Genomic DNA, 13149 nt, shown 5'->3' on the forward strand with positions numbered 1-13149 from the left:
GGCCCCTTGATCTTTGGGCAAGGCTGTTTCCCCTAAGAAAGGGCCCTGTACAGTAGGGGGAGGGCTGGGTTGGGAGGAATGTTGTGTCCCCCCTCCTGAGTAGGGGTCCTTTTCTTAGATCAGGAGGTCTTTCCCAAGGGACCCTGGGAAGTCTATAGACCTCTTTTCAGAAGAATGTTGTGCATAAAACAAAATACTTAGGGTTACAAAGGAAACTAAATAAGGCTTTCAAAAGTACTGGTTCCCCTTGGACCAGAGGTTAAGAGTTCCCTGCATTGTGCATTTGAATTCAATTATCAACCACTTGTTGAAGAAAGCCCTAAATCTGAACTCACCAAGACCCTGGGATTTCAAGAAACTGGTAGCCGTGAATGAACACAGTAAGATGGCGGCATGAGCCAATACAGACACTGAAATGTTCCCCTCCTTCCTGCTGGGATTTGAATATGCTCCTACTTTGCCTCCCCTTTTCCCCACCTAGAACTTTCAACTGGGCTCTCTCCATGGGAGGCAAAGTTCCTGTTTCTGAGGGCCTTGAACACCCTGACCTGCCAGATGGCACAGGAGAGTTCCTAGATGCCTGGCTCATGCTGGTAGAGAAGATGGTGAACCCAAGCACTGTGCTGGAGTCCCCCCACTCCCTGCCAGCCAAACTTCCTGGGGGCCAGAGCCACCCCCAGTTCAGTGCCCTGCGATTCCTTGTTGTGACCCAGAAGGTGAGTGACTCTTAACCCAGTAGGATTTCACAACCACGTCTGCTCTATTCTGACTTCAAATGATGGGCTCGTCACTGGGACTGGGCACCTTTCTTGTTTTGTACATTTAAAACAATTTATGAGGACTTTACTTTGGCAGGGGCATGCCTCAAAACCTAGTCTCCAAACCTGCCTTTGCCCTTGGGGGTTTCTGGATGCATTGAGGCTGGTGTTGAGCAATGCCAACCTGACCCCTCCTGCCCCTTGCAGGCAGCCTTCACCTGTATCAAGAATCTGTGGAATCGGAAGCCCCTTAAAGTATATGGTGGACGCATGGCCGAATCAATGTTGGCCATCCTGTGCCACATCCTTCGTGGTGAGCCTGTAATCCGAGAGCGACTGAGCAAGGATAAGGAAGGGGCCCGAGGAGAAGAGGAATCGGGCCAAGAGGAGAGTGGCTCCCGCCGAGACCCTCAAGTCAACCAGCAGCAGCTCCAGCAGGTAGCATGCACTCCTTTTGGCAGAGATGCTAGGGCACATCTCATGGTAGCCCTTGGCTAAAAGCCTCCCCCTTCCTTCCACCAGAGTCCTGTGACTGTGCTAAAAGGCTGAGAAGTACCATTCCCCCCATCTCAGTGCTGTGGACTGAGCCATAGTCAAAAAATAGGGTGTCAGGGCTGCTAGGTGGCGCAGTGGATAGAGCACCGACCATGGAGTCAGGAGGACCTGAGTTCAAATCCGGCCTCAGACACTTAACACTTACTAGCTGTGTGACCCTGGGCAAGTCACTTAACCCCAATTGCCTCAAAAAACAAAACATAAGGGGCAGCTAGGTGGCACAGTCGATAGAGCACCGGCCCTGGAGTCAGGAGGATCTGAGTTCAAATATGACCTCAGACACTTAACACTTACTAGCTGTGTGACCCTGGGCAAGTCACTTAACCCCAATTGCCTCACCAAAAAAAAAAAAAAAATAGGGTGTCCTCAAAGTGTTTGTGTGAGCTTGTGCTTTAACACCATTGAGACTTGGGACACCTTTTCTATATTTCCATGGGAAAGAGATGTTTGCCTGGCATGGAATGGAAACTGACAGTATTGGCTTGTTGATTGTAGGGAAGGTGACAAAATGAGGCCTTAAATTTAACCCCAAGATGGCCAAGGAGTGACGAGGTCATTGAAATAAAGGCTGTCTTTCAAAATTGCTGCTGCTGCCACCCTCTAGCCTTCAAAAGGAGGGGGGGAATATTGTTTTTTTCCTTAAAGCTTGGGAGTCCCGCTTTATCAATCAAGGCCCTGCCCCATGTCTGGTTTTTTGGTAGTTGACAGCTGTGGGCCTTCTAGGACCAACAACCAGTCCACAGGTTCATGTGCCAGAGCATTTCAGGGCTCAAGCAGAAGTGTCAAATAATCCCTCACATTTTGCTAAAGGTATGAGACTTGCCATCTGAAAGCTGTGTTGCAGGGGCAGCTATGTGGTACAGTGGGTAAAGCACTGGCTCTGGATACAGGAGGACTTGAGTTCAAATATGGCCTCAAACACTTGACACTATCTGTGTGACCCTGGGCAAGTCACTTAACCCTCATTGGCCGGGGCGCTGCCGGGCCCCCCCCCCCCCAAAAAAAAAAAAAAAAAAAGATGTGTTGGACTTGCCTTCTTGTCTGGGAATGAGACCATTTAGATCAGACGATCAGACGGTCTTTGGCAATGGGGCATCCCTGGCGCCAGGGTGAGCCTTTCTCCACTCCACTGGGCTTGAAGAGGTCTTTCTCCTTCCAGCTAATGGACATGGGCTTCACAAGAGAGCACGCCATGGAGGCTTTGCTGAACACCAGCACCATGGAACAAGCTACTGAGTACCTCCTGACCCACCCTCCTCCGCTCATGGGAGGAGTTGTCCGGGTGAGTTGGGCACGTCCTCCTTTCGGGCTTGGTGCCTTGTCAACCTACTTTCTCCCCAGTTGACCTTGCCTTCCATTAGTTGCTTTTTGAGAGTAGTCCTTGGCCTTCAGTGTGAGTGGGCATCAGTTCTAACCAAGTCTTCAATTTGGAAGCTTCTCATCATTCCCAAAAGAAGCCGACCCCGATTCTGTGTGCCCTTTTCAGAAGAGTTGCTTGCTGTGCTGGGGGCTTAGTCCTCATTTTGTTTGGCATTGTAAGGATAGTGGAGTCGCAGGCTAGCCATTCCCTTGATCTGCCAAGGGAGATCACACTGACTTTACTGCTGAGACATTTTGCTGGGGACACCCTGTGGGCCTTTTCCTGAGTGTGGGATGTTGGAGATAGACTGCGCTGTTGTTGCTGCACAGAGTCTCTGGTAATTTCCCTCCTCGTATTCCCCAGAAGCATCCAAGATTCTCATAATCCACCTTGAAACGTTGATCATCAGGCCCACCGGAATTGAATAGTAGCATAAAATTGTGGCAGAGCCCTGTGTCCTACCTTTCACTCTTATCAGCCATTACGGGCTCTGTGGCCCATGACTGCTTGCCAGAAACTTTGTGGCTCTCTACCAACAGTCTGAGATAACAGATCTTTCTTAAGGGTCCATGTAGTCCTGAGTCTTGTGTGGGGCACAGCCGTGTCCCTGCCCTCCTGAAGTTGTCACTCTATTACAGATAGAAGTCGTTCACAGCTATAACATAACACCAAGTGGGGGCATCACTAGCCAGCGCTCAAGGGCAGCATAGCCTCAGAATGGAGAACAGGGTGAAGGGGAATCTCCTTCCTTTGATTAAAGACACATGGTTACTGCATAGTTTCTGCTGGATAGTTTTGTTTTCCCATATAAATGTTTCTTGATAGCTTTGTGGGCCTTTTATAGCACCAAAACATCTCCCATTATCTCCCCAATAGATCGTACTTTCCCAGAGAGCCATCCCATCTAACAAATGAAATTTTTAAAAGAAAAGGCTGAGAAGAAAATCAGCCAAAGTAATACCTTTGAAAAGCGTGAAAGCATGTGTTTCACGCAGCAGGTGAGCAAGTCACTTTCCTGCCTCAGCAGCGGGTCTTTTGGCTCTTCTTTGGAGTGCAGGACCAGTCATTTTGTGACTCTACATTGTCACGCTTTGCGTGGTTTTGTGCAGTGATTCTTTCCCCTGCCATTACTGGCATCCTCCTGGCTCTGCAGCGGAGATCACACAAGTCTTACCACACTTCTTTCTCATCACTTCAGGATCTCAGCATGTCTGAAGAGGACCAGATGATGAGAGCCATTGCCATGTCTTTGGGTCAGGACATCCCAATGGATCAAAGAGCAGAGTCCCCAGAGGTAACTTACAGGCCAAAGGCCTGAAGGAAGCCCACCTGGGAGTGAAGAACACTACCCTCTCTGGGTTGGTTTCTGCCCTTGCTCCTTGCACCATCACAAGTGGCCACAGAGAGGAGCCCTACCCTGGTGCCCTGTCCTTTGCTCTTGGGTCCCCTAACGTGTCCTCACTTTTCCCAACTCCCAGGAAGCTGCTTGCAGGAAGGAAGAAGAAGAGCGGAAAGCCCGAGAAAAGCAAGAGGAGGAAGAAGCCAAGTGCCTGGAGAAGTTCCAGGATGCCGAGCCCCTGGAGCAGGAGGAGCTTCACGGTTTCACAGACACCATGTTGCCAGGCTGCTTCCATCTCCTGGATGAGCTGCCAGATACCGTGTACCGCGTGTGCGACCTGATCATGACTGCCATTAAGCGCAATGGGGCCGACTACCGAGACATGATTCTGAAGCAGGTGGTCAATCAGGTGAGCATTCACTTGGGTGAGCAGCCCAAGGGCCCGGCCTTCTGAAAGTCTTGGTTGTTGACCAGCTCCTGCTTTTAACCAGCATCCTTAACTCCAAAGCCTCTTGATTATTAACCATGCATAGCTGGTACTTAGCAGGTACCCAGCTCATCTGAAAAGGGAATCCTTCTTAGCTCATCTTCCCCCATCTGCTCAAAGACCTCCATATGACTTGGGGAAAGTTCTCACTGTTGGCGAGTTGGTCACTCACCTCACTTAGCTCCCTTACCCCCAGGGGGCCCCGACAGGACACACCTACCTCCCTCCCTCCTCTTCTCTAGGCTCAATTCCTTTGGCCCATCTCCAGACCAGAGGTTATTCCTTGTCTCTGATGTCTGGGAGTCGTGGTCCCAAGCAGCGGTTACTTCCCTCCTTCCCTTCTCTCCTTTTCTAGCAGGAGAACCACCACATATTCCAACCTTTTTGTGGTCTTAGCTTCCCTGGCCAGCTTTGGCTCATGCTGAAACTGAGCATCCTGGTCACTCTGTTTATAGAATCCCATGTTCCTTCTATCTTCTGTACATTTAATCTACTCACTACTAACCAGAACACTGCATTCCATCTGCAAAACATTCTGAATCTCCCTCCTCCTACTGGGCCCCCTTTGGTCTTCTTGCTCTTTGGAGCTACTCAGAAAACATTTACCAAGTGCATTTGAGGGGAAGGAAGAGGGTGGCAGGGGTTGTGTTTAGTGGGTGAGATTCTTCAAGTGCTAGTGATTCAAAACCTGCACCCCCCTAAAAAAATAACAATAAAATAATAAACTGTGGGGACCAATTTTTAATTAGGGAGTGCTAGCTAAGCGGCTCGCCACAATATTGGGACAAGGAAGGAGACCGGCAGCCTCCCTCAAAACAGAACAAGATTTATTTTAACAAGAACAAACTTAAAAAAAAAAAAAACACAAACAGGATCGGTAGGATCAAGGGAAAAAAAATGGGGAAGGGGAAATTATAATTATAATACCTGAAAAAATACCACCACCCAGGAATTAGCTGAAAATATGCAGCAGAACGCTGGTCGCTTTCCAGCTTCCACCTAGAATGCCCAATTCTCCTCCCCCAAACCTAGAAACACCCCCACACAGCCCCAGCCAATGGGATGGCCACTCTTGACAGTCCCATGACTGCCCTCACTAGGCTTCCAATCATTATAATTTTGCCAGGCCCATGTAGGCGTCTGCAAGTAGTGATGACCTGAGGTGCCAGAGCCCTGCTAACCTACAACCAGTTGGGGGAGCACCATGCGGTTTGCGGAGCCCCAGGCCAGTGCACGCCGAGGCATAAAATCCTCAAATAACAATTCATTCTTTACAAAACGAATGAATGAAAATAAAAAAATACATTTGCAACATATCATCGGAAAGAATGGGGTTTCCACAGCTCGAGTCCAGTACGTTGAGCAGCATAACTGTCTCCTCAGTGGTGCTCCTTGGCCTTTTCGTAAAGTAGCCATGGCTAGGCAACTCTATGAACATCTATCTGCTTTGTGTCTTTGCCCTATTCTAGGTCTGGGAAGCCGCTGATGTTTTGATCAAAGCAGCTCTTCCCCTGACAATCAGTGACACCAAAACCGTTTCTGAATGGATCAGTCAGATGGTCACCCTTCCTCAGGCCTCAAACTTGGCTACTAGGATCTTGTTGTTGACATTGCTTTTCGAGGTAAGTTTACACACTACATAGGAGACCTGAGGGTCACCAAGTGAAGGCACCTTGGCAATTAGAACCTGTTTAAGACTCAGCATCTGGATCGCAGCAGTCACTCATGTGCCCTCTCTCTGCCTCAGATGTTAGGAGGCCGCATTTCATTCTTTCTTTTGCCAACTCAGGAATTGAAACTCCCATGTGCTCGGGTGGTTGAATCCAGTGGCATCCTCAATGTTCTCATCAAACTTCTGGAAGTGGTCCAGCCGTGCCTTCAGGCTGCCAAGGAGCAGAAGGAGGTGCACACCCCGAAGTAAGTGACGGGCACCAATTGCCATGATCTGCTTGATGGCAGACTCCTCTGTCTGTGCTTGGGTTCCATGATCTCTCAGTTGGGGATGGTGGTCTTCCAGGGTTCCTTCCTCTAGGGCATTCACTGCCTCCCTTTTCAGATGGATCACCCCAGTACTACTTCTGATTGACTTCTATGAGAAGACAGCCATCTCCTCTAAGAGGAGAGCCCAGATGAACAAGGTAGGCAGGCGTGTTCAGAGTGGTGACCCTTGACAGAAGCCATGGCCTCAAATATGGGCAAGAGATTTGGGGTTATTGGAAATGCTATTGCCAGTGGTAAGGAACTGGGGCAAAGTTATTATTGGGTGACCTTGATCACATTTGCCCTGGGGCTAGAGAGAACCTCAGGTGCAAATTGAGTGGTTCCTTCCAAAGGTTTGGTGGCATCTTCCTGGAGTTTTCTGAAGTAGGTGTTGCCCTTGACTAAATGTGTTCCAGCTAATAGTCCTTTTGTCCACAAATACTGGTTGGTTGTGGCCATCTCTCCTCCCCATTAGAAGGAACTGGTCTTGCTGAGCAAACCTGGCTAGACACATGACTTGGGGGAGTGGTGAGTGCTCACCTACCTCCAGCAGAGAGTGGGTGACCTGCTCCTTTGCCCACCAGTACCTCCAGGCTAACAATAACAATTGGCGCTGGTTTGATGACCGTTCTGGACGCTGGTGCAGCTACAGTGCGAGTAACAACAGCACCATTGATGCTGCCTGGAAAGCTGGTGAGACAAGTGTCCGCTTCACAGCTGGCCGGCGTCGGTACACCGTGCAGTTTACCACGATGGTGCAGGTGCGTGTAGAAACCCTTTCTCTCACCTAGGCAAGCCAGTGTCTCTCCCCCCCCCCCCCCCCCCCACCGTGGTCTTGCTGAAGTCAGACTTAGGTGTTGTTAGCTTCATGGGGGATAGGGTTGAACAGGTTTTAGCACAAACAGTGGCCTCAACAGGCTCTTGCTGTTTTTGCTAAGCCAGTGGTTTAGGGTGATCTGGGAGCCAGGAGACCAGATTCAAAGCAAAAGGATAGGCCGGCCTTTCTAAATTCAGGCACATCCCTCATATAGACCAAGAGTGGCTTTGTTATCCTTATTTTTGCCTCATTGGAGCATTGCCAGTATCCTGAGTGTGTATCCATGTGAAGGGCATCTTAATGGTGAGATTCTGCCTTTGCTTTGAATGTTCCCAGCATGCCTGTGACATTGCTAGAGCAGGCACACACACTCAGCATGAGACCAAGAGAAATAGGACCTGGACCAAGTCAGGTAGGGTTGGCATCAGTCTGCCCACCTCTTGATAATCAGCCAGATTTTGCCTGTATAGAACCACCAACCATGGATGTATTTGTTCATTTCCAAAGCAAGGGGTTCATGCCTTATGCACCTTCTCCCTTAATATCCAGGTCAATGAAGAAACTGGGAACCGGCGCCCTGTGATGCTGACGCTCTTTCGAGTGCCACGGCTTAGCAAAACCCCCAAAGATGGCAATGAGCAGGAGCTGGACAAGACCCTGGATGAAACCAAAGAAGTTGATGCCAAGCCAGCAGAAGAGAAAGCCTCCAGTGGTAGGGGCCTTCTGCATCCTCCCCATATTTGTCAAGGTTGAGCTCCCTGGTTGGTTGAGCCTCTTTTGTTAACTGGCTCTTTATCAGTCATTTCTCTTTAGGCTGCCCACCTGGCTAGAGAATTTGTGGTTGTACTCTCTCCAAAGAAAACTTAAGCCTTTGTTCCAGAAACTTGGAGCCATCTCATGAGTCTTTAATATTCTCCTGTCCCCCTTTCCCAGAATGCACCTTGGCACCTGAAAGTCCAATCCTTGAGAAGGAGCTTGTTGCTGAGGAGGCACAGCTTGGGGAGATCCTGATCCAGGGCCTCACAGAGGAGATGGTGACGGTCCTGATCAGGGCCTGCGTGAGCATGCTGGGTGTCCCTGTGGACCCAGACACGCTACATGCCACCCTGCGCCTCTGCCTCCGTCTCACCCGAGATCACAAGTATGCCCTGATGTTCGCTGAGCTAAAGAGCACCCGCATGATCCTAAACTTGACCCAGAGCTCAGGCTTCAATGGATTTACCCCGCTGGTTACCCTGCTCTTGAGGCACATCATTGAGGATCCATGTACCCTGCAGCATACCATGGAAAAGGTGTGTGGCTAGCGCCTCTCTACCAACCTTGGTGCTCCCCCCCCCCCCCCAAATTGTTGCTCTCCTCCCCCAGCAAAACGTGATATTCTTAGACCTCGGTTGTGTCTTGCCATGTGATTGATAGCGTATGGGCATTCAATCGATAGTCTCATGCATGGGCTCAAGGACCGGGTCTGCCAGGGACTCCTGTGTGACCACTCCCATCTTTTCTTTAAAACAAAGGCTTGAATGGTAGCTGAGTTCAAACCTAAGAGTTAAAGACTAGCCCAGGTTCTGAGCAGTGGGGGAGCCCTTGGGAGATCTCAGTGTGACATCGGAATACTTTCTGAGCTCTTCCTATTGCCCTTCCTTGTGATGGTCCAGGGGACCCTCTGAGTGGGCATGGATCTAGTTTTCCATGGGTCCTTTTCACAGTGCATCATTCTTTAGGTTGTGCGGTCTGCAGCTACAAGTGGTGCAGGAAGCACCACGTCTGGGGTGGTATCCGGCAGCCTGGGCTCTCGGGAGATCAACTATATCCTTCGTGTCCTTGGGCCAGCTGCATGCCGTAATCCAGACATCTTTACTGAGGTGGCAAATGGCTGTATCCGGATTGCGCTTCCAGCCCCTCGAGGCTCAGGGACTGGTGAGTCTCAAGACCACATATAGGCTTTCATGACACAGTGGATGTGAATGTGGCCAAATGTCCTAATTCCGATACATCAATGTGTTGAGTGCCGTGTTTGCATGTTTATTTATATTCCCTTTGGAAACACCGGCTATTGCCCGAGCTATTTGGGCCCTTCTGTAAATGGATTAGAATCAGGAAAGGAATGGAGTGGTTCAGGAAGGCATTCTGGAGCAGGTGGGTTCTGAGTCCAAGCAGAAGACACGATGTAGGCCAAACCGAATCAGTAGAAAGGAAGTAGAAAGGGGGAGGAGGCCCAGCCCTGTCTACACCTGAAAGTGTATACTTCTAATGCATCAGTTTGGACTTGGAGATCACATAGACTTCTGTAGTGTCAGAATGCCAGGGTTCTAGTCCTTAGACTTCTATAACCTTGGCCAGGTCACTTCCTGGGCCCCAGAATCTCCTATGAAATGAGGACATTGGGCCCAAATGGTGCCTAATCTCTCAGCTTAAAGTCTCTATCTTTATACCACGGCAGTGTGGAATTAGGCTTGGCCCAGGTGGCTAGAGTCTAGTTTGGGCCTACTACCAAGTAATAGAAGCCATCCTTTCTCACCTTGGAAGTCATCTACTTCTACTTTATGTTATATGTGAAAGAAAGTGGCCTAGATAAGGCCATGGGAGCCTGGATTCCAAGCCCAGCTGTGGACTTGTCCTCTTTCTATCTTGTCATACTTGCCTCCCCCAGTCCTGAGTCAGGTTGGACTCTGTAATGAGTGAAACCTATTGCACACACCACTATTTAAGGTCTATCCTGCCTGCAATGCTGCTTCCTCTTCACCGTTCTCCCCAGATAGAGAGAACCTATCCCTGAATCCTATGCTCCCTTCTCTTGGCCAAAGAACCACCCATGGGTTTTCTTTAGGGATTCCAAGTCATTTATTTCCCTTCGTTTCCTAAATGCTCTTTAACCCTGTGGAATTTAGAAGGTGCTGAGAATTTCAGGTTTTGTAAGTGAAGCTCTGGCCATGCAGCAGCTCTTCACATATTGCTTTGAGGCTAACCTTGTCATCATTGCTGACCAAGAAACCTTCACTTTTGTGTCACCCCCCTTTGGCTCAGCATCAGATGATGAATTTGAGAATTTGAGAATCAAAGGTCCCAATGCTGTACAGTTGGTGAAGACAACCCCAGTCAAGCCCTCTCCTCTGCCTCTCATTCCGGATACCATCAAGGAGGTCATTTATGACATGCTTAACGCCCTGGCTGCCTACCATGCTCCAGAGGAAGGTATGTGGCTTGACCAGTGAAGGAGCAATTACTTGTAACTAAAGCCCCACCATGGATGGGGCTTCTTGAAGTTTGAGGTACCATAGGGCACTAGAAGGATATTGGTTAGATTGTCTCAAACCTAGCCTCCCCTGGAACCTGAAGTACCTATCCCTCAGTTATGCAGACACATTCAATTTGGGGTAATAGCTGTGATCAAGGAGAGCCTAAGTACAACTGGAATATTTGAATGTGGTTGATTACATTTTTTATGTTTGTCTGCCCTCTGCTCCTCCTCATATGACTGGTGTGATCATGCCATGGGCCTGGCAGCTGTATCCTGGACAGCAGCCAGCCAGGCCTGATTATAGCTTCAGCATCTCAACACTAAAGTTGTGCATCTATTTAGCAGATAAATCAGACCCCAAACCTGGGGCAATGACTCAGGAGGTTAGCCAGATTCTGCAAGACATGGGGGACGAAGTATACCAACAATATCGATCTCTGACTCGCCAGGGCAGCGACTTTGATGCTCAGACTGGCTTCGCCATTAATGTAAGTCAGTTGTTTCCAATAACTTGGGTGGGCCTCCTCCCCTAAGGATGAATGATACCCCAAGGCCATTTGATCACATTTAATGATTGTAGCTAGAAAGTTCTTTTTCCCTTGGCAGCACACATTCCTTATTAGAATGGTTATCTTTAGCCGTAAAAGGATTTCCTTTCTATTCAGCTGTTGAAATTGTGGCGAGTAGCACAAAGGGGGCACATGTCCCAGCTGGAGCTCTGCTCTGACCTTAGTTAAGTCATTTTGTCTCTGGCCCTGGGAAATAAAGAGAAGAACTGACTCCTAGTGCTTTCCTCACTCAAAACAACCTGGTATTGCCCCTATTTGGCAGATAAGTGCACTCAGGCATCAGTCACAAAGTACATGGCTCCAGGGTTGCACTCTTGCTCTGAGGTAATATTCAAATCTATCTCCTATGTCCAAGCCTTGTGCTCTCCCCACAATACCTATGGTGGAAGTGAGGAAACAGGTGCTGGGAGTGGAGGTAGATGGTTCCTTCCTCATCTGGACCAGCCAACTTGCCCCCCATCCCCAACTTGTACAGATGTTTCTTGTGAGAAACCCAAGATCACTCACCTATCTAGAAGAGTCCCTGGAAATACAATATTGAAATCACAGCTTTCTCTTCTTCCTTTTTCCCCTGCCCTCAGGCTCAAGTCTTTGCCACCGATGGTGCATCCACTGAGACACCTCAGTCAGGGACCCCGCAAGGAGGAGGTAACAATTAACCCAGCTATTTCTTGAGTCGTCAGCCTAACTTAAAGAAAATTTGGCCATCTCGCCACACTGCCCCAGGACCTGGAAGCCTGTGTATAGGGGGACTTCTGGTCAGGTCTCTTCCCTTAGCTTACTCCAGGCTGAGCTCCCATTATTCTCTAGAAAAAGAATGACTTTCTGAAGCACCCAAAGTGCTGACTTGCATAATCCAAACACAGGGTTTCTATGGTGACATCCGAGTGGCCTACTGCAGAGCTAAGCTACAGGTTGTTGACCTCATTGTGGTGGGAGATTTGGGGCAAGGCAGGACCCAAGGCCCAGTGCAGAGTCAGAGACAGTAGCGCTTGTCAGGTCCATCACTGTTCCAATAACTGCCAAGGTCTAGACCTGGTGTTCTTGCTGAGGAGTGTGGTAGCATTCCGCCATCTTCTCCCAGGCAGCATAGCTTCTTTGTTGATGGTCGTATGTCCTATCAGTCCCTCAGCACTTATTAAAATAGTTGACAGGCTCAGTACAAAGGTAAAACTAAAGCAATTCTGTCCTCAAGTAGCTTACATTCTAACCGGGGAGAGAAGATTTAGACATAGAAGCACATTCAAAAGCCATACAACAAAGGGGGGGTAGGGGAGGCATGGGAGGGAGCAGCTCAGTTTTGAAGGAGAAAACTGAGAAGGAGAACAGTCCTGATGGAATACAGCATTGAGGGTATTTGGGGCAGCTAGGTGGCGCAGTGGATAGAGCACCGGCCCTGGAGTCAGGAGTACCTGAGTTCAAATCTGGCCTCAGACACACTTACTAGCTGTGTGACCCTGGGCAAGTCACTTAACCCCAATTGCCTCACTTAAAAAAAGAAAAGAAAAGAAAAGGAATACAGCACTGAGGGTATTTAACCTTGCAAGGCTCAAGTGCAGAACCAGGGAAGTGGAGGAAGGTTAATGGGGTAGAAACAGCAACCTGGGAAGGCCTTTGAAAGCCAACCTAAGTTGAGGTTTGCCCCTAATACTTGGGAGCCACCGAGTAGGGAGGGAAAAGACGTGCTTCAGCAAGGATATATTTGACGACAGAGTGGGTGAGAAGCTTGAGGCAATTGTAGTCGTCCTGACCAGAGCATCTGAGGGCCTGCACCAAGGTAGGGGCAGTAGGAGTCAGAGTGCAGAAAAGGGCACAAGGGTTAGAACTACAAGATATGGCAACTGCTTGGCTACCTAGGGAGAGGGGCCGTGTTGGGGATCGTGCCAAGGTTGTGAATCTGGGTTACAGAATTATGGGGCCCCTGACAGATAAGGGAAGTTTGAAAGAGGAGTTTGGGTCTTGATGTGCTAAAGACTATGTGGCCTTAGGCTTTCCAGCTTAGCCTAACCCTGCCACTCCTCTTGGAGCTGGATCTTCGGATGTCCA

General features: G+C 49.2%; 1 protein-coding gene across 15 annotated transcripts in view; it reads left to right on the forward strand.

Annotated features, from left to right (window-relative positions):
* The window catches only part of HUWE1 (HECT, UBA and WWE domain containing E3 ubiquitin protein ligase 1), a 114611-nt gene that overhangs the window by 71116 nt on the left and 30346 nt on the right, over positions 1-13149 (forward strand). For 11 of the 15 annotated variants that reach the window (XM_043973689.1, XM_043973699.1, XM_043973695.1 and 8 more), the window contains 15 exons: positions 482-716; positions 966-1196; positions 2473-2595; positions 3872-3967; positions 4152-4421; positions 5969-6121; positions 6289-6416; positions 6556-6637; positions 7064-7240; positions 7846-8008; positions 8230-8588; positions 9018-9213; positions 10321-10488; positions 10877-11022; positions 11685-11751. In XM_043973689.1, the coding sequence (XP_043829624.1) occupies positions 482-716; positions 966-1196; positions 2473-2595; positions 3872-3967; positions 4152-4421; positions 5969-6121; positions 6289-6416; positions 6556-6637; positions 7064-7240; positions 7846-8008; positions 8230-8588; positions 9018-9213; positions 10321-10488; positions 10877-11022; positions 11685-11751 (2594 nt within the window). The remainder of the gene's footprint in view (positions 1-481; positions 717-965; positions 1197-2472; positions 2596-3871; positions 3968-4151; positions 4422-5968; positions 6122-6288; positions 6417-6555; positions 6638-7063; positions 7241-7845; positions 8009-8229; positions 8589-9017; positions 9214-10320; positions 10489-10876; positions 11023-11684; positions 11752-13149) is intronic. The other 4 variants (XM_043973694.1, XM_043973696.1, XM_043973702.1 and 1 more) reach the window with 2 other exon arrangements.

The sequence above is a fragment of the Dromiciops gliroides genome, chromosome X, assembly GCF_019393635.1.
Source record: "Dromiciops gliroides isolate mDroGli1 chromosome X, mDroGli1.pri, whole genome shotgun sequence".
NCBI lineage: Eukaryota > Metazoa > Chordata > Mammalia > Microbiotheria > Microbiotheriidae > Dromiciops > Dromiciops gliroides.